Source organism: Magnolia sinica, chromosome 18 (assembly GCF_029962835.1).
Source record: "Magnolia sinica isolate HGM2019 chromosome 18, MsV1, whole genome shotgun sequence".
In the NCBI taxonomy this organism is placed as follows: domain Eukaryota; kingdom Viridiplantae; phylum Streptophyta; class Magnoliopsida; order Magnoliales; family Magnoliaceae; genus Magnolia; species Magnolia sinica.
Genome location: NC_080590.1, coordinates 57,470,261 through 57,492,555, shown reverse-complemented (window position 1 = coordinate 57,492,555; position 22,295 = coordinate 57,470,261). Strand labels below are relative to the sequence as shown.

General features: G+C 42.6%; 1 protein-coding gene across 1 annotated transcript; it reads left to right on the top strand.

The window, feature by feature from the left end:
• The first annotated feature begins 20,604 nt into the window (after positions 1–20,604).
• LOC131232414 (blue copper protein 1a-like) lies at positions 20,605–21,694 on the top strand. The gene is made up of 2 exons (XM_058228634.1): positions 20,605–20,767; positions 21,357–21,694. Exons 1-2 carry the CDS (start codon positions 20,605–20,607, stop codon positions 21,692–21,694), a joined length of 501 nt encoding a protein of 166 aa, XP_058084617.1.
• Positions 21,695–22,295: the final 601 nt, after the last annotated feature.

Below are 22,295 nucleotides of genomic sequence, written 5' to 3'. Positions count from 1 at the left end.
CTACACGCTCTGCTGCTACGGCGCCTACCTAGAGTCTCCTACACGCATCAATCGTGCATAAGCTTATAGAAGCTTAGAGGGTGGTGTAAGTGTGTGACAATGGTGCACAGAAGAATAGTAGGAGGTATAAGGACAGAAGCATGATCAATGAACATATCACTAGTCTTACTAAGGCTTACCATGAATGCGATGCAATAAGTAATGGGTGCCATACCAAGGCACTGTATGAAGGGGGGCTTGTACAGCCAATGCTAATGCGATGCAAGTATTGTCAGTGCTCATATCCAAGCCATAAGTCAAGTACATTTTTAATCATAAGGAAATCACCGGGGTCCATTACACTGCTGAATGACTGCCGCTCTATAGACCCCGCACAGTCAAACGAGCATAAGAGACCTCACTACCCACTTGTGGACAACCAATCACCAACAAGGCCTGAAGGTAGCGGACCCATTTACGAGCTAGTCAGACTCAGCCAAGCAATGCCTCCTCACACTAGGCAGGTAAGGCCACACCCCTATCCAACCGACTACACGACAGTAGGAATCGTGACCTAACGGTATAAGGCCCTCGTGCGCTCATGTATTCCACCCGGTCACGGCTTTGGAGCAGATCCTTAGTACCATAGAAGTTTTGAAAATTTCACCCACGGGCATCCTATGCACCCGGTATGCTCAACTAATATTTTCAGTGTCCAGACATACGACCATCCACGAATACCCCTGTGGAGGTAAGGCCCTGATGAAGTAAGGGAGGATATCCACAAGCTATGCAATGCTACATGCATGAATCACACAATCACCCATGCATCAATTCCAAGCATTCATCTCTTGGAGAGATAGCAACATGTCCTACACAATGACACAGTCATGGCCAATCATACCTTAACCAAGCATACATATGATGCGTATGCGAGTGGCTCATGAAGATGAATAGGGGTGCCGATGAGGTGACGATGAACTCTCTACCTAACTATGAATGGTCTAGGTACTTAACCAATTCCTAATAAGGAATACAACCTCTAGTGGGGGCCCATATACCTGGGGTAGCCCACGAGACTAAGGACCTAGACTAAGGACCACGAGACTAATGGTATAGGCCTAAATAGATGAAACAAGCCTAGCAAGGGTTTATGGTGAGCCTTTAACCACCAATAGAAGCCCATGAGCCTACCTTAGGGCCACCAATGTGGACATCCAACCACAATTGGTCCCCAAGAGTTAGCCCATCTCTAATTGATCATGGATCAAGGCCCAAGGCCCACGCAACATTAGAAATAAGAAACGGGCAGCCATAATCATATCACAAATACTCATGTTGGGCTTCAGAAAGGCGGCCCAAGGCCTATCTACAACATGGGTCCAAGGGAAACACACATAGCCCAACCCATATATACTGTTATGGGCCCATAGGGGAAAGGTTAGGGCCCAACATAAAGGCCACTAATCTCATATATTGTGGTGGCCTAGTAGGCAGCCCATTGCTCAAACTACATGGGCAAATGTCATGCTCTTAGTCAAATAAGTTGGGCCTACAACCCGGCCCAAGTATTAAAGTTGATTTGGTGGGCAACCAAGGGCCCATCTACTTGTGTAATCCGGCCCACTAACCCAACACAATAGTATGGTAAAAATGGCCCAAGAGTTCAATGGGCCTATCTGGAAAGTTCTACCCCAATTGGGCCTAAAGAGTTCAACAACCGGCTACATTCATGGACCCGATTAAATTCAACTGTGGTGGGCCTCAAAAGTTCATTTATCAAGCCCAACATTTAAGGAACCAAAGGTATAAATTATTATTCTCTCTAAGATCTTCACAATGTGGTGGGCCCCACTCCTCAAAATTTCAGCCTAAAGGCCAATCATAATTATAACAAGTTGCTGGATTTTTTTTAACCCAACAGGTTTATGGGCTTATTGGAGTCCAGTAATTGTTTCGTTTGATTAAGACATCAGCCCAAGTGGTCCAGCTATCAAGTCAGAGGGCCCCATCACATAGGGTTACATCATACTATAGAAGGGAGTAGGTGGGGCCACACTGCTAGACCAAAGTCCAGCAGGTAGCCCACATGGGGCGTCCCATATGGGCCTGGGTATTTGGCCCAAACTGACCCAAATTTACAGGTCGTACCACAATCAGCTCGATTGTCTGTTGGGCCTAAAATTTTACAGAGTGACACTTCTATAGATGGGTCACACCTCCACAAAATTTTAAAATTTTTAAACACTTAAAATATTTTAATTTATTTAAATGAAACAGACCGTCCAGAAAATCGGACTGATCTGGACACCATATTGTAATGGGCCGGTCCAGCCACCACCATGGTATGTATAGGTGTCCATTGGCCCCAAAATTTTGTATGTGGGTCCTACCATGAGTGAACCACCTCTATGTAAAATTTTATGATTTTTAGATACTCATAAATATTTTAATTAAATTAGGAATTTCAATCTGTCCAGGAAGAGATGTTGCTGTCCATGCATTGTTTACCCAATAAGGTGGGCCCAACCTTCATCCAAGAGGGGGAAAATGAAGGTTCAGTATTTTATTCATAAAATAAAGTAAGGTGGGGTCCATAAAAGTGGCCCATCCCTCAGAGAAACCAAGCTGAAGTGTATGTTTTCCCTCCATACATGTGGGCTGGACAGCCCAACAAAGTGGACCGCCCACTCCTATGGGCCTCCTTTTTGGGTACCATTTCATGGGCCATCTGAGGTATGAACCATCACATCTCATGGTGGGGTCCACACCTTGTAATTACACCCCATAATTATAAAGAAAATAATGACAATCATGATCCAAAAATCCATGCCAAAGATTGAACATGACAGTCCATGCAACAGTCCAGGTTTTTGGACAGCAATACATGGCTGGACACATCAGCCTATATCTCAATAATCTCAGCCATAAAAAGGGTGTGTGGCCTTCCTCAGTGGGCCCCACATAAGTCCAGATCACATACTAGGACTAGGACACTTGCATGCATTGATTAAGGTGTCCAATGATCATGGAGTTAGGTGGTAAGAGCATCCCACCTTGCTGGATTTTTATTTTTATTTATTTTGGGACATCCAAGGCCCACTATAAATGGGCCACACACACATTATCATCCATACATCAGAGAAAAGAGAAGAAAGAAAGAGAGTAATCCGGCCATGGGGGTAAGGCCCCACCACTAGTGGGCCCTCCCAAGAGTGAATCATACCCATACAACTACATTGATTGTACATGCAACATAAAATTACTACATGCATGATCTATAATTGCTATCTATGGTTGGGATGCCATCCCAACATGATCCTTAGGGTCTAGATGACCTTAAGATGGAGTGGATCATTAAATACATCATGATGGGGTACATGGAGAATGACCCCATCATGGATCATGACATGCATGTAGGATAGGCCAAAGGGCCACATCCATAGGATCAAATGGGATCCCCACCATGGATTGGTGGGTCCCATATGATCCATCTAGAAAGAGAAATAAGATCAAAGGGTAGAAAAGAAGATCAGCAATTATAATCACCCACCTTAATGGATCCCACTCCAAAGTTACATCAATCTTCTCTTTATGCTCCAAGGGACATGTTTCAATGGGTGAGATGGATTACTAAAGGTTAGATGGGAGGGGATTTGAGGGAGAAGGGGCTGGAGAAGAGGAAAAATGGGGCTGAATTTTTTTCTAAGAGAGAAGAAAGTAGAGAGAAATGAGAGGGAGAGTATGAAAATTTGCTAGAAAAGAGAGAGAGGAAAAGTAATCATCACTCTCTCTCCTAGATAAGAGAAAAATCATTATAGCCTATGGTGATATAAACTATGTTGCTAGGCTAGAGTAGGGATGGGTAGTGTGTGGGTGGTGGTGGTGTAGGATTTGGGGTTTAAGTAGTGTATGGGTAGTGTGTGTTGGAATTTGCACAAAAGAGGGTCGCTACCTTGAAAAATGTGCCCTCCACACTAGGTGGGCCACATGATCATGCTCATAGGCTACAAATGAGATGCACATAACTTATGATCCACACATTGGATGGACACACAAGATGCATCGTTGGAACCACAGCGACGATGCGGTCACAATGGCATAGGTCTCAACTCGATCCGAGTCGGGTCTTTACGACTGGGGTCACGAATGACCGCAAACACTATCCAAGGTTACGGGTCACCGGGATTCGACCAGTAGGATCGTGGTATCAAGATGGACGGAATGCATACTCACACACACATATCCACACCTGCGAACTCAGATCGAGTCTCACAGTCTGTTCATGCCGTATACCTAGGGACTTACAATACTCATGAAAGTCATGATGTATTCACCACCATTGTCAGTGCGGATGCACTTGATTTACCTGTCTCTCTCTCGACCATAACATGAAACAATTTAAACATACTAAAGATCTCAACCTTGGATTTCAAAGCATAAATCCAAACCCTCCTAGATGCATCATCTATAAAAGTGACAAAATATAATGCCCCACCTAAGGTTTTTGTCATTATAGGACCACAAACATCAGAATAAACCAAATCTAGTGCATGCACTTTATTAACATAAGAAGCAGATTTAACCAATGAAAATCTATGTTGTTTCCCTGATAAACAATCAATACAGGTTTTGAGATGTATACCTATCACGTCTGGAAAGAGCCACTTCCTTGCTAGTAGCTGAAGCCCTTTTTCACTCATGTGGCCTACACGCATGTGCCACATGTTAAAAGTTGAATCTTCTGCTACATTCAACCCACCGTTGCACACACTGACACTTGCCTTAGAAAGGATGCAACAATTTTTTCCTCTAGCTGCAATTAATGAACCCTTGATGAGCTTCCAGCACCCTCCAGCAAACCGGCTTTTATAGCCATCATCATCCAACCTTCCCATTGACATTAAGTTGAGGCGAAGGTCTGGGATATGCCTCACATCCCTGAGAACCAATGTGCAACCCACATCAATCTTCACACAAATATCATCCACTGCTACGATCTTCGATATGACAGAATTTTCCATCTTCACGGTCCCAAAGTCACCTAACTTGTAACTTGTGAAGAAGTCACTACGTGGAGTCATATAAAATGAGGCTCCCAAGTCTATCACTCAGTCGGTGTCCTAACTAGTAGCCATGAGACAAAAATCATGATCTGCTGAAAGAATAACTACAACTTCACCATCTGAACCAATTGTAGTGGAATCTAATTCATCTTCCTTCTTCTTTCTTTTTCCTTTCTTGTCGTTCTTATTCTTACTACATTTATGCTTATAGTGGCCTTTCTTGCCACATTTCTAGCATTCAACATCCTTCCTGGAAGTCGACTTGCCTCTTGATTTATCTCGAGCCTTCCTACATTTTCTGTTCTTTCCTCTCCCTCATTCTTGTGCACAAGGGCCTCTTGCTGAGTGGACCCCTGAGACTTCCTCCTTGTCTCCTCATTGAAGAGACAGCTGGTTACCTGTTCTATGGACACATTTCCATCTGGTGTGGACTTACTCAGAGACACCACCAATGTCTCACAACTATCAGGCAATGAGCTAAGCAATAATAAAGCCTGTAATTCATCGTCTAAGACCATCTTCGTAGCGGAGAGCTGGTTCAATATATTACTGACCTCATTCATGTGCTCGGCCATAAAACCACCATCTTTAAACTTGAGATTCATAAGTCATTGTATTAGAAAAATCTTATTGCCAACTGTCTTCCTCTCATATAGCCCTTGCAGTTTCAAACATAGGCTAGCAGCTGAGGTCTTCGTAGACACATGGTAGAATACAGAATTGTCCAACCATTGTCTAATAAACCCCACTACCTTCCAATCCAATTTCTTTCAATCATCATTTGTCATAGCCTTTGTTTTTGCTGATATGCCAAAGATTGGAGCATACAAGTTCTTGCAATAAAGAAAGTCCTCCATCTTAACCTTCCATATGGTCCAGTTAGAACCATTGAGACTGATCATCCTTAATGAGCCACCGTTCATAATTCAGAACCGATCACACTCCATTTAATAAACCTGGACGCTTTGATACCACTTTGTTGGGGGCCGTTGCATAAAACCTTAAGATCTAGCCTCCTAAATACACCAGAATTATGGGATAATAAAGCAATGAAATAAATCAAAGCATAAACCACACGACACAAGAGATTTTTACGTGAAAAACCCTCCAAGAGGTAAAAATCACAGGACCTCGTCCAAATCAACAATCCACTATGAAGTAGAACGTTTTAATCGATCACATGCACATACCGCTTGGATCAAACTTTCGAGGACGTAGGCCACACAAAACCTTAGGATCTAGCCTGATGTAGGAGTGGATAAACAATAAGAGAATAAAGAAAAATGGAGAGATCTCACCAATTACGAGGACGGAGAAGCGCTGAGATGTCGAGTGCACAATAGATCACCTCTATGAGCATAACCTCCCTTCCACAAGCTTCCTCTCTCTCTTTCTCTCTTTCTCTCATACCTTTGACAGTGCTAAACCTTTTAGCAAACCCTTGTAAATCTTTAGGAAACCCTCTTGCATTACCTAGAAAGGCCTAGGTACCTCATATTTATAGTTTAGGAAACTCTCTTTTGCATGGGTGCAAAAACCGCCCAAAATTCCCCAATCCGCACAAAATCGCGGAAGTGAATCTGCGTAACCTCGACTGGTCGAGCGGGGTCCTCGACCCTTGAGCGGACCCTTGACCGGTCGAGCAGACCCCTCAACTGGTTAAGCAGTGTGGAGAAAATTAAACCTGAAGTTGCTGGAGTTTGAGTCGAGCCTCACCCTCGACCGGTCGAGCCTAGGAGGAAAATTCCCATCAATCTTGTGCCAATTTTGATTAATTAAATATGAAAGATCATGAATTTCATGATCTTTTGTGTATCCAAATGCATCCTACGATATAAGTTGAGTTACGAAATATTTTAACTATATGCCTAATTGTTTTAACCTCTCTCTCTCTCTCTCTCTCTCTCTCTCTCTCTCTCACACACACACACACACACACACACAAGTAGGAGTCAACTCTCCATTATCCTAGAGAACCATGGCATTGATCTTCACTGCAGGATTGATGGCCCAACAACCTATGATGTCCTCACCAACTTTGAGGAGCAGTGGGTTGAGGCTTCAAAACCCCCATGGTATTGAAAAATTGATGACGTCATCATATGATGATGCGTTGCTTAAAATTGGTAGGATTCCTGACATCATTGGGGTGCATAACACTCCATGTTCATATGATGATGATCCAGAGACTTGGCATGTTCATGCAAGTAAAATGTATCCATTGGTGGAGTTTGCTTTCACATGATTCTCAAATAAGTTTATATTTATTTGGTCACTTCCCCAACTTGTACAGGTTTTCCATTCTATTTATTCAAATTTAGTGAAATGCTTCCCAAATGACCCAAAAGATCCCACTAGTAGGGTAAGAGTAAACCTTTTAATTGACTATATTATTTACTTTTCACAATTTCTATATTTTTTGTCTTAACTTCTATGTTTAATGAAACAGAACTTTGTATACAGGAAAAATGTATTGATTGATATGAGCATTCATTCAGCTTATGTAAAGGCTATCCATGTTTTCCATTCTACCATATGATTTTCATTGGTAAATTTATATGAGGATATCTGTAACTAAACATTGATTTTGCCACTATTAAAAACTCTAAATTCCTTTGTTTAAATGACCGGTTGAACATTTTCTACTTTTTAACTAAAATTTAGCACATCGTCACGTTTTTATTTCTCGATTTTAGAAGACTCAAGAGGAATTTTGGTACTTTTGTAGGTGCTAACAATCTAATACAAATTGAAATTGCTTTTAAAATTCAATAAAAATCAAAGCAAATAAGAGATTTTCTTCCTACATAATTATTCTAATGTGGCCTAAGGGTGTTGCTACAAAGAAACATTTTTAGAGGATTCTTTTCTAGCAGGTGCTACCCAACTCCCACCTTTGAATTCCATTTTTTATCTGGTATTTTGAATTATGTGGGATGTTTATGATATAATTCCATAAGAAAACATCATACATCAACATGATAGCCATTAGTCAATAGCTAAGATCGTTATAATGGTGCGGCCTTTACCGGCACTTCTATTGTCAGGCCCGTATCCTAGATCGTATCGTTCCACGGGCTTCCGCGATCATCCTGGTTGAATTTCGGTGACCCTCAACGCGTAGCTAGTAGTTGCACGTGGCCTTGAGTCGTATCTCGTATTCCAGAGTCGGCCTGACCTAAGACTTGTATCCTTGCAACTACACCATCGTCGTGGTTCCGACGCTGCATCTCGTGCACTGAGGCAATACCCGAGCCAGGAGATGTGGGCCTGCGGTCAGTTCAAGAAAAATGTCGTGCATTGTAAATTCCAAGAAAATATATCCCATTAATCAAGTACACATTAAACATCAAATGTCAAGTACAACACCATCCCCAAAGTCAACTCTCTCTTACAACCCTTACTTATCAAGTACACCCATCGCTCACTCCCCATCACTCCATCACTCACACCCATCCCCGTCTCTCTCTTTACATCCCATCCTCTCTCTCTCTCTCTCTCTCTCATTTCTCCATTTTTAAGCAAGCTCCCAAGAGAAGCATCCAAGCTCCATGGGAGAGAGCTAGTATGGCCCACCTTCCTACCATCTAATCCCACCCTCCAAAGATCATCTCAACCGTTGAAATGCATCCCTTAGAGCTTTAGAATGCATCGGTGGAAGGAGAAGTCCATGATCAAAGGTGGGTGTTCATAGCATTTAGTTTTCATGGTTTAAGGGCCCACTTATGGTGCGACCCATCTTGATGTATACATTGTATAGGGAGGCCCCATAGTGGTGGGGTCCCTCCCCTTCTCACATCTCTATCTCTCTTTCTTCCCTTTTTTTTTGGGGATAATGTGGCCCACTTGATCAGTAAATCCATGTCATCCAGGCATCCATCTGTACGTGCTAGGTAGGGTCGATCACTGATGTTTGGGTTTTATCAACATCGTCCATTTGGATGGTGCTGTTTGGACCACTGTGATGTATGCATTGATCCACACTGTCCATCTATGTGGACCCCACGCAGCATGCAGCTACTACTGCCTTAACGTCAGCAAGTGGGGTCTAATCATCCACCGTCTATCCGTTTGGGGACGTGAAGCCCACCATGCTATATGGGTTTTATTTACATCGTCCATGCAGGGGCCACCGTGATGTATCTATATGCCACACCGTCTATTGTTGAACGGTGTTGTGCAGGCCCTGCCTTGATGTATTTGTAGCCACGCTATTCATTCTCATGGCAGTGTGTGAGGCCCACCCCACATGTGCTACACGTGTGGGATGGGACCCACCTTGATGTATTTATTTTATATCCACTCCGTCCACCTGTCCAGGATGGTGGGTCCCACTGCTGACTAATGTCAACAAGTTGTGTGGGCCATCTGATGTATGTGTTATATCCTAACCATCCACCCATTGGACGTGGACCTGACTATCACGCCCCAAACTCAAAAAACGGGCTCATAAAATTCCCGATCATTGAATCCAGTGCTGACAGCCTCCGTAGTACCCCATTCTCGGCTCCCAGCGCTCATATGCCAGATTTCAATCATGGGATCTTACAAGGAGAATTTTTCAATGTACATTTTACTCGTAATAAGCATAACCACAAGTTTACCCAAATCACAAAGGCAACATCACTATCACATATCCATTAATATAAATAGCTGAATACAATGCTGAAAGGGAAATACATATATCAATAATCAAAGCTCCTGAAGACAGCTGCATGCTCCAAGCTCAACGCTGCTGCGACCTAATATCACCTGCACGCATCTATCGTGCATAAGCTTATAGAAATCTTAGAGGATGATGTAAGTGTGTATGATGCACGTGTCAAGCATATAAGTATTAGAGTAAGTGAAAATACAGGCAATCCATAAATCGTACAATATCAGAGTATTCTAGAAACATGCTGATAAGTCCATAAATATCATCAGCCTTATCTAGGCTATTCAATGTAAAAACATAATAAGCCAACATCATATACTGAGGGAACATTGTAAATCAACTATGTAATGCGGAGACATAGAGAGCCAAATATCAGATGTCAAGGATGCAATGCAATATGTGGTGCGAATGACCATGTAGGAATGTGGAGTCGAGATCATAGTATCGCAGGTGATGGGGTCCATCACAAAGGACTTCTATCCAAACCAGTCCCATATCTAATTTGGATAGTCAGACTCAATGTGGTAAACTCCTGATCTCAGGTTAGGTATATGTAACAAATAGTTGCGCATCACCAGACCGAGTGGATAGTGAATGAATGAATGAGTAAGATGCTGAGTATACAACTCCTACTCAATAAGTCTACATATTAGTACCATATATCTCTGGGATCATCACCGAGGTCTAGTACACTCTACATGGAATTGCCACCCACTGGATGCGCAACCATGTAAGTGAAAGAGACCTCATTATCTACTTGGCTAGTAGTCGGCCAATATCTACCCTGCACGTCGATAGCGAACCCAATCACGACCTAGTCAAAATCAGCCTAGCTATGCTCACTATCCTCAGGCAAGTAAGGCCACCACTTCTTACCAACCGACCACAAAAAAGTGAGAGATGCGGCCTGCTAGTATTCGGCACTCGGGCGCTCATGTATCAACTTGGTCTCAACATAGGGCATCTCTTAGCCTTGGAGGTTTAGGGACTTTCACCCACGGACATCCAAAGTACCCAGATGCTTGAATCAAACATTTCTTGTGTCTCATCTAGCCATCCATGACATGCCTGTGGAGGATACGGCCCTGATTTCGCTAGGACGTATAGTAATCACAACACATAATGCAAGATGCATGAGTCATACAATCCAGTCATGCATCAATCTTGCACATACCGTGCGCTCATATGAGACAATCTCCGCCTATCAGGGAGTCTCATAACAACCTACCCAATGACATATGCAATGGTCAACCACATCTTATAATAAACATGTAGATGATCCGTATGGGTATGTACATGATGTTATGCTATCACATACTCATAATCGGTATCGACAATCGGCACTGATAATTGGCAACGATATTCGGCCTGATAATCGGCCTCAACAATCGGTCTCAGCAATCGGAATCGGCCTCGATAATCGGAATCGACCTCAATAATCGGAATTAGCCTCCACAATCAGAATCAGCCTCCACAATCAGCTTCGATAATCGGAATCGGCCTCGATAATCAAAATCGGCCTCAATAATCGAAATCGGCCTCGACAATCAGAATTGGTAATTAGCCTCAATAATTAGGATCGGCCTTGATAATCAGCCAAAGAAGTCAAAATGTGAACATTTAAACATCATTGCCCATTAACGTGGACGTTTAACCAACATTGCTCCCAAGGAGTGGCCCACATAGAGCCAAATGTATCGTGGGCCCATGACCTCACACAAGGGCCTAATACACATCACAATGGGCCTCAGCACATTACATCGGGCCTCATCAAAGGTCACGAACACATCATAGTGGGCCTCGCCAAGTGGGTCACAAATATATCACATTGGGCCGAACATATGGGCTTCTCGAGTAGGCCACAAATACATCGAGGTGGGCCTCATGGATGGGCCACAAATACATCAAGGTGGGCCTCATGGATGGGCCACCAATACATCAAGGTTGGAGGGCCACAAATACATTAAGGTGGGCCTCATGGATGGACTAAAAATACATTAAGGTGGGCCTCATATATATTAAGTGGGTCGTATCAACGGGTCGTGCCAATGGGCCTCATAAACATCAAGTGGGCCGCATCAACAGGCCACACCAATGGGCCTCATAAACATCAAGTGGGCCGCATCAACTGGCTACACCAATGGGCCCCAAGTGAGAGCTTGGATTACACCAAAAATCATTTCAATAGTTGCAGGTGTAACATGTGTATCATTGTACACTATCATTCAATGGGGCACATGGCTCACTAATGATGATTAGCACTCTCCAAACATTGTCCAGCACCTTCAACACAATTTGGATGGTGTGGATGAAATAAATACATCATGGTGGTCCCATGCTGGCAAAACATGTGGACGGCTTGGATAAAAAACACATCAAATGTGGGTCCACCACATGAATCATCCAGATGGACGACTGAACACATAAATCAAGGTAGCGCCTCACACGTGTGGATGCAAGGCATCTATCAAGGTGGTCCCCACGTCCATGTATATGGACGGACAGATTAGATGGCAAATACATCACGGTTGGCCCCATAGCAGGTGGATTCCCACGTGGGGTCACTAGATATGTGTAATATATATATATATATATATATATATATATATATATATATATATATATATCATATATATATATATATATATATATATATATTACTTAGGATCCAGGTATGGATGTAAATTACATACACTACATGGGTCCCACCGTCCTGTGCATGGATGACGAGGATATAAAATACTTACATTAAGGTGGGTCCTCAATGGACGGTTGGATGACATACATCGTGATGGGCCCACAGAACTGCTAATGCCTATAGTAGCTATATACCTGGCGGGTGAACTGGCCCACTGTCTAGATGATGGACGGTGGGATATAACGCATGCATCGTGGTGGGGTCCACACACGTGGCCCACCAGCGAAAATGGGCAGACGGTCTGGATCTTAACCCCACTTGCTGACATCTATATACCAGCTATATAGCTGGTGTGTGGCCAGGCCAGCCATTCCACTTTAAATCAGTAGGTGGGTCCCATGTGTGGTCCACCAAATATATATGAATATATATATATATATATATCATATACATATATTATATTATCTTATATAATATTTATATATCTGTATATATATCAAATGCTTGCAGCTAACGTCCAGGGCCTGAACACTTGCTTGACGGACGATGTAAATGGGGTCCACGCGCCACGTGGATGGCCTGGATCAAGCACGCACATCAAGGTGGTCCCACGTCCAGACTATCTGGACAGTGGGGATGAAAACACTTACATCATGGTCAGCGTCCACGTCCAACTTGTCTGGATGATGGATGGTATACTCCACCTAAGATTTGAATCTGCCGCATTCTTCTTAGGGCTGGATGGACGATGGATATCACACCTGCATCACAGCAGGTCCACTATCTTGGACAGTCAGGGGTAAAATAGATGCATCATGTGGGGCCCTTAGATGGTAGGGATAAAACACATATATCACGTAGGCCCCTTAGATGGAGGGTGTAGATACAACACACACATCATGGTCAGCCCCACATCATCTAGACGGTCTAGATCAGACATGCCAGTAGGTGGGTTTCCACTTGGACAGCGATGTGGCCCACAAAATGAACAGCATGGATCATCCATCAAGGTGGGCCAACAGCATCAAAAAAAGGTGAGAGAGAGAGAGAGGGATAGAACGGTGATGATGGGAGGAGCTCCACCACTATGAGCTCCTCCATGATACAATACATACATCAAGATGGGTCCCACCATATGTGGGCCCTCAAATAAAAAAAATCTAATGCTATGAATAACCACCTCGAATCTCTCCTTCTTTCTTCCACTAAAGCATCTTAGAGCTCCATGGAATGCATTTCAACGGTCGAGATGAAGCGTGGAGGGTGGGATTGGGTGGTAGGAAGGAAGGCCACACCAAACTCTCTCATGGAAGCCATGGACAGTTGCTTGGAGAATGAGGGGGAGAGAGATAAGAGAGAGAGAGAGAGGTTGTAAGAGAGAGATGGATGGGTGAGTGATGGGGTGTGATGGGTGAGTGATGGGTGTACTTGATGGGTGGAGAGAGAGAGAGAGAGAATTGACTTTAGGGAAGGGGGTGGTTGTACTTGGGGATGGGTGTTGTACTTGACATGATTGATTAAACGATTTGACATATTTTTTTGGGATTGCAACACATGACATTTTCCTCGAATTGAACACAGGCCCACATCTCTTGGCCCAGGTATTGCATCGGCGAGCGAGAAGAGGAGTCAGAACCGCGATGACGACGCGGTCGCACTGGTATAAGTCTCGGGGTCAAGCCAACTTATATCGATAAGATGTAACCTAGGGATGCGCGTAACTACTATTTACACGTCGCGGGTCATTGGAATTCTACTGGGAGGATCGCGGAAGCCTATGGAATGGTACGGGCTAGGATACGGGTCTCACACCCACCATGACATATGTGGGGCCCACCTTGTATTGATGTAATGCATCCACACCATTCAATCCATGGATGGTGGATGTAGATTGGTTGGTGTACACCAGTTATATAGTTGTTGTATTGATGTCCCAAGTTCTGTGGGTCCCATCATCCCTTGCTGCGTCACACTAGCAAGTTTGTGGCCCGATTATGACATGTGTGGGGCCTACATGATGTATGTATTTTGTATTTACACCATCCATCTATGGACGATGCCATGTGGGCTACACCATGATGTATTTATTTCATCCACACCGTCCATATGTGCTGGACAGTGCTAGACTGTTTGGACGATACTGCCATGCCCCGCTATGATATATGTGATTTATTCCACACCGTCCATCTGTCCAGGGGACATGGACTCCACTTTGATGCATGTGCTTCTTTCCATGTTGTCCATCTCGGGGGTCCACCGTGATGCATGTATTCCTCCAAGTCGTCCATCTATTTTGCCAGCATGGGACCACCATAATTTATTTATTTCATCCACACTGTCTAGATTGTACTGAACGGTGCTAGACGATGTTTGGATAGTGCTGAATTACATGGACAATGTTTGAACAGTGCTGATTTACATAGACAATGTTTGGACGGTATCATGTGCTCCACCATGATGCATGTTGTACCCACGCTGCCCATCTAGTGGGGCCCAATTGTTGTGCTTGTGAGGCCTACTTGTTATGTATGTTAGGCCCATGTGATGGGGCCCACCTTAGTGTACGTATTCTATATTCGCACTGTCCACCTTTAGACGATACCATGTGGGGCTTACCATTGATGTATGTATTGTATATCTATACCGTTCATTTATGTGGCCTACCATGATGTGTGTTGTATGCACACGGTTCATCAACTTTTCTAGGCCCATCGATGTGACCCACTTGATGTATATGAGGCTCATTGGTGTGGCCCATTGAGCGGCCCATTGTGTTATATGTTAGGCCCATGTCATGCGACCCATGTGATGTGTATTAAGCCTATGTGATTTAGCCCATGTGATGTGTATTGGGCCCATGTGATGCGGCCCATGTGATGTGTATTAGGCCCATGTGACACGGCCCATTGTGATATATGAGACCCATGTGTAAGGCCCATTATGATTGTATGAGGCCAATCGAGATTGTATGCAGCCCATTATGTTATGTATGAGGCCTTTGTGTGAGGCCATGGGCCCACTATATGTTTGGTCCTATGAGGGTCACACCTTGGGAGCAATGTTGGTTAAATATCCACATTGATGGGCAATGATGGTGGAATGTCCACATTGTGACCTTCCCTTAAGCCCTTTGTTAGGTCGATTCCAACTGTTGAGGCTGATTTCGATTGTCAAAGCCGATTCCGATTATCGAGGCTGATTTCGATTGTCGAGGCTAATTCCAATTGTCGAGGCCGATTATCGGTGTCAGTTGTCGATACTGATTATGAGTATGTGACAGCTTAACATCATGATATATGCCCACATGCATCATCTACATATTTGTTATGAGATGTGGTTGACTATTGTATATGTCATTAGGCAGGTTGTTATGAGACTCTTTGATAGGCGGAGATTGTCTCACATGAGCGCACGGTATGCGCAGGATTGATGCATGACTGGATTGTATGACTCATACATCTCGCATTGTGTGTTGTGATTACTGTACGTCCTAGCGATATAAGGGTCGTAGCCTTCACAGGAATGTCATGGATGACCAGATGGGACACCAAAAATTTATTACTAGCATTGGGGTGTCATAAATGTCCTTGGATGAAAATTCATAAACCTCCGTGGCCAGGAGACGCCCCAATGTCTAGACCGAGTGGATATATGAGTGCCCGAGTGCCGAATACCAGTAGGCCGCATCTCCCACTGTATCATGATCAGTTGGGAAGGGGTTGTGGCCTTACCCACCCAAGGGTAATGGGCATAGCTAGGCTGAGTTTGACCAGCTCATAATTGGGTCCGCTATCAATGTGCCGGGTAAATATTGGCTGACTACTAGTCAGGCGGATAGTGAGGTCTCTTCCACTTGCATAGTTACGCGTCTAGTGGGCGACAATTGCATATAGAGTGTACTAGACCCCGGTGATGATCTTAGAGATGTACAGTACTGATATGTAGACTTATTGAGCAGGGGTTACATACTCAGCATTTTACTCATTCATTTATTCATTCATTATCCACTCGGGCTGGTGGTGTGCAACTAATTGATATGTATACCTTCTCAATGGCCAGGATTTCGGTTGGGGTGCGCGACCAACCTGAGATTAGAAGTTTACCACATTGAGTCTAACTATCCAAATTAGTTATGAGACTGATTTAGATAGAAATTCCTTGTGATAGACCCCGTAGCCTGCGATACTACGTACTATCAACCTGCTTCACACTCCAGCTTAGTCATTTCATTCGCACCATATATCACATACTGCATCCGCGACATGTAGCATTTTAGGTTACTATGTGACCTAGATATGCCTGATGGTATTCGTGAACTCATCAGGAATTGTATATTGCATTGCATTCTCGGCATTTGATATTTGGCTCTTTATGACTCCTTATTTGCATAACTGATTTATATTGTGTACTTGATATTATATGACTCATGGACTTGTCAGTATTTTCGCATATTCTGATATCGTATGATTCATGATCTTGCCAGTATTTCTGATATTGTATGATTATGGCATTGTATTAAATACTTGGCACTTACCTTGTGTACACACTTACACCACCCTCTAAGCTTTCTATAAGCTTATGCATGATAGATGCGTGCAGGTGGTGTTAGGTTGCAGTAGCATTGAGCATGAAGCATGCAACAGTCTTCTAGAGCTTTGATTTTGATATATGTATTTTTCTTTCAGCACTGTATTCAACTGTTTATATTAGTGGATATGTGATGATGATGTTGCTTTTGTGATTTGGGTAAACTTGTGCTTATGCTGCTTACGAGATAAATGTACGTTAGAAAATCCTCCTTGTAGGATCCCAGGATCGAAATCTGGCGCATGCGCGCTGGGAGCCAAGAATGGGGTATTATGGAGACTGTCGGCACCAGATTCGGCGATCGAGAATTTTGTGAGCCCAGTTTCTGAGTTTGGGGCGTGACATCCATGGGCAGCAATAATATTTGCAGCTGATTTGTGTGGCCCTGTTGTTTTCTATGTGATTTGGGTTGTTCATACTTCCCACTCTACTCTTGTTCATTTACGAGGTTGACAAGCAGTACATTTAAAAGAATATATGTTATGCTTGCCTACTTGATCTGATTAGTACGCTGGCTCGTTTTTTAGGATAATAGGACATTTACCAAGGGGACTTTCTGATGAACATTCCTAATCGATCTTGCTTCTAAATTTAGTTTTATGTTTTTGGTTTTGCAACTCCCGAGTTATTGACTTGATCCTTCACATGACATCGTGCAAGTAGGCATTCAAGATTTGTGACCTGCTTTGATGTTTCTTTTTGTTTTGTTCTTTTCATTTTATGAGTCCTAATTTAGGTGAGATGATGGTGGAGCTGCTCTCCATCCAAATAATTTTTATTTTTTTATTTTTTTAATTTTTTTTATTTTTTTATTATTTTTTTTACTTATATGAAATGTAATGCTAAACTTTTTGTTTGACTTCTTGATATGTTTGTTATCTTAAATTTACAGATGGAGACTTTGGCAATGACTGTTGCAGATGGGTACCAACGATGCTTGGTTGAAATGATGTGTGGACAAAGAGGTTGGAGATTATATATCTTTTATTGGCCAAGCTAGTTTTCAACTTATTGATGTAAATATTATATATCTTTTATTCTAAAGTCATACACTATTTGTTTAATATTCATTTTTAATTATACTGCAACATTCTTTGGGTTTTAAATATATTTTTAAAAAATATAGGATCTAATCGAAAAAAAAATTTTACTGGCTTTTACTAGTGGTTGCATGGTTTTTACTGGTGCTTCCTAAATAAGGGTTCAAAACAGTTCCTAAATAAGGTCGTCGTCTCAAATTTTTTGTGATGGTTTAGAACCATCGTCTCTATTTTTTTTAATTTTTTTATTTTGGAATTGTTCTGAAATTACAGTTTCTAAATCCCTAACTTTTTGTGACAATTTTCAACCATTCCTAATTTTTTGCGACACCCTATTTAAAAATGATTGAAAATTATTCCTAAATGGTTCAGGAACGATAGTCGTTCCTAAATAGGAATTTTGGTGTAGTGTCGAAGAAGCCTCAAATGTACTTCACAAGCCCTAGCTATGCCCTTGAATGCTTAGAAATGATTTAGAAAGCCCTAAGACACCTCTCTCTCTCTCTCTCTCTCTCTCTCTCTCTCTCTCTCTCTCTCTTTCTATCTTTCTCTCTCATACTTAATAGTGTTACAACCAAAATAGAAAACAACTTGCACACTTGCACAATTCTACGTGCATCTTCGATGAGACCTTCAATGGCATTGACCGCCCATCAAGAACTTGTTAATGGAAAATTTTGACTTGTCTTGTGGAATTGAGCAGATGTCGAGCACCTGTCGATGCCACCGACATCTGCTCGATGGCATCCAACAATCTGTTGATCCCTATTACTGATGGATTTAAGACATCAACAACACTCTTTACCATGTCTTCAATATTCATTCATCATAACTCTTTATCAATTCTCATCTCTTCTTCTACATTTCACCGTAGTTTCACCGTTGCTTTTCATACACACTTTATCTTTTATTTTCTTTCAAATACTTCATTTGATGCCCACCAAATGATTGTTTCCGATTGTTCAGTCAACGAAATCTTCTGCTACACTCCATCCACTATGAGGCCACCCATTTCGATGGTTTGAATTGGCATGTATGCACGCCAAACTGTATTGTACAAGACGCAATAACTTTTCACTAGTTTGCGCCACATGCACATCCCAGGCTACCCCCAAGTTTTATAAAATCATAATTCATTCGCAAAACACAACTCATAAAAATACAAAACGTGACTTGTTTGATCCTAAGTAATCTGATCCAGTGGACTCGGGTACATGGGAACTTTCCATGCACCTTATTACATTTGGGTTTGTAGGCATCCACATCTATCTTGATCATCATCCTTCCTCACTTTATATGCTAGCTGGAAAAATTCATGCTTATCGGATGATTCAAACTATCCAATCAGTGTCATTGAGAGGTGGATGGTCAAGATCATTTATAAGAAATGGGTGGTCTCACGGACTATTAGGACCAACCAAATCATATCACTTTTCCAAGGTAGTGGAAGAAGAGTTGACTGGACGTAATGGACGGTCTAGATAGGTCATGTTCATTCCTACAAGTCCTTATGCAAGTAGTGCATGAGAAGGCATCCATGCATTTAGCTCACTATATATTATTTCTCGTTATTAAAAGCACTAAACTCAAGAGGTTAACTCCGCTGCAACGGGTACCTCCGTGTGCTCTTGGTGATATCCGGCAGTAGGGGCCACGTGGTGTATATATCACATCCAATCCGTCCATCTGACGAGTCCCCTCAGGTTACCTTGGCATGCAAATAAGTACAATCGATACTCTGGTGGAGCCCATAAAGTAGAATAAGATCATAGAGAACATTAAGACTTTATTTTCACCCGAGCCCAAATGAGTTGCAAATAGCCTGATTTTTGTCCCGAAAACTCATCCAGGAAATTTAAAGGTCTGGACCGCATGAATTTGCTTTATGTAACAGGGTGGGTCCGTCTTCTCTCAACCTGACCGAGCTGTAGTTCTGCTGAGTTTCCGTTTTCGCTGATTTTTGGTTTCATTGGTAAAGTTAGGCCAAGCTTCTGATGGACGGGTGGGTTATTGTGAATACCTCACGTGGGCCACAGATCTTCCCAGAAGCACCGTACGTAGTAGAGCGTGGTACACGTACCACGAGTAACCGCTCAAAAGCGCAGAGCCTGAAAAGTTTTCGAGCATTGCACACTTAACAGGCCATGCTCCCGTGAAGCTATATGGAACCCACCCCAATATATCCCCGAGAAATTCACACTGTCCATCATTTTGTCCCAAAGGGAATGATCTTATGAATGGTTTGGATAGCATATAAACATCACTGTGGGCCTTGGGAAGGTTTCAACAGTGTGCCTTTCCATCTCCACTGTTTCCTGTCGTGTGCCTGATTTGAGTTTTGGATGTTCATTATTTTTTTAATGTTCATGTCCTAATGTGAGTTGGCTTAACTCATTCGAGTGGATTTCTCAGAGACATCAAAGTGAGCCCCACATGGCTTCTGCGAATAGGGAGAATTGCATGGTTCGGCCGGCCGCACCCATATTAGCAACGGTACATGCTTGTCATTAGAATTTTGCTACGTTATTCATGGGAATGTCTATCTATAAAAGGTGTCCCTTGGCCACCCCACAATGAGCATCTATTAAGAGACAACCAGAGCTAATATAGCATTAAGTTGAGTGATTGCATTTTGACATGGCTTCTAAGCAAATGTATGCCTTAGCCATCATCATGGCCATCCTTCCTGCGATTGCTCTAGCTAAGGAATTCGTAGTTGGAGATGGCACTGGGTGGACCTTCAACTTCGATTATCAAGCCTGGGCTGCCGGCAAGGATTTTCGGGTCGGAGATAAACTCGGTAAATATGTTCTCTAACACAATATTGACTCGTATCATGCATTCATAAACCATCTGGCCAATCTATGCTTTAAATTACCATGTATCGTATCCATATCCTTGACCACCAATAGATGATACCCTAGTACATATTGTATCAGCTGATACAACTGTGTTCTCCGGCATATGATCAGTGTGAAAATTTTAAAGGTAAAAATAAAATAAAATTAAAACAACAAAATTTTAGTTTGAGCCAATAACAAAATAAATATTTTTCAGAGGATTCTGTAGTTGGTTGATATAATTGATTTTCTTTTACATACGGCAAATATCACTCATCGATTTACAGAGCTAATATCCAAAACCCGATACCATACGTGTTGGCTGGCATGTGAACCCATGGACATGGCTGTATCGATCTATATCTGCCTGAATCTCTCTCTCTCTCTCTCTCTCTCTCTCTCTCTCCATGTGTAGCCACGCCCTTTTCTTCTAGTGTCTCTCTCCCCTTTCTCTCATCACGTGCATTGTACTTGCCACATACCCACTATTAAATGATAATATGTTGCTTTATTTGTGAAAAATATTAAAACCGATAATGAATTTTGCAGTTTTCAAATATCCTGCGGGAGCTCACAATGTCTTCAAGGTGAATGGAACCGCTTTCCAGGACTGCACTGTGCCACCGGTGAACGAAGCTCTCATTACTGGAAATGATATAATTACCCTTGCAACCCCTGGTAGGAAGTGGTACATTTGTGGAGTAGCCAAGCACTGTGCCAACGGAGGTCAGAAGCTCGCAATCACCGTCCAATCGAATTTGCTAGCTCCGTCTTTGCCGCCTATTGGAGCTGAAGCACCCAGTTTGGCAAATGAGATCATGGCATCTAAATATCAAGTCCTGATGGTGGGTGCAGTTGCCATTGCTGCGATGTTGATCACGGTTTGAGCAGACTCCATCTTGGCCCCACACTGGACCCAAAACGCCTAGATTGTCCGATGGGCCTATACATCTAGGGAAGCATTGATGGCTGTGATTACTGCATACACCGTCTAGATTACAGTTTGGTGGGACCCATGTCCCTAGTTGCATTTAAATATATATATATATATATATTCTCATCACCGTTGTTATGTTTTTGGAATTAATGATATGTTATCGGTCCTGAAAAAATAGACTTTGCTCATCATTTGTAGTGTCTTTTTCTTTTCACATTTAATATTATATAAATGAATTGTTCCTTACAAATTAGTACAAGTATGAAGGCTACATTTTTCAAGCATATGTTTCGGACATTCAATTGTTATTATGGTTTTGAGACTTGAACGAGTCTGATTCAATTCATTTGAGTCAATTGGGACTTAGCAGGACCTGATCCAGTTCGATAGCAAGAGTCACCCTCCTACCTAGTCACCCCTGAATCTGGCAAGGCGAGTCGGGCTGATTAAACACCGACTCAGGCAAATCCAAACGTGACTCAGGACCCAATGAGTCAATGAGAGTAGTTGAGCTAGTCTTTAACCATGACTCATAGTGAACTCGGCTGCCG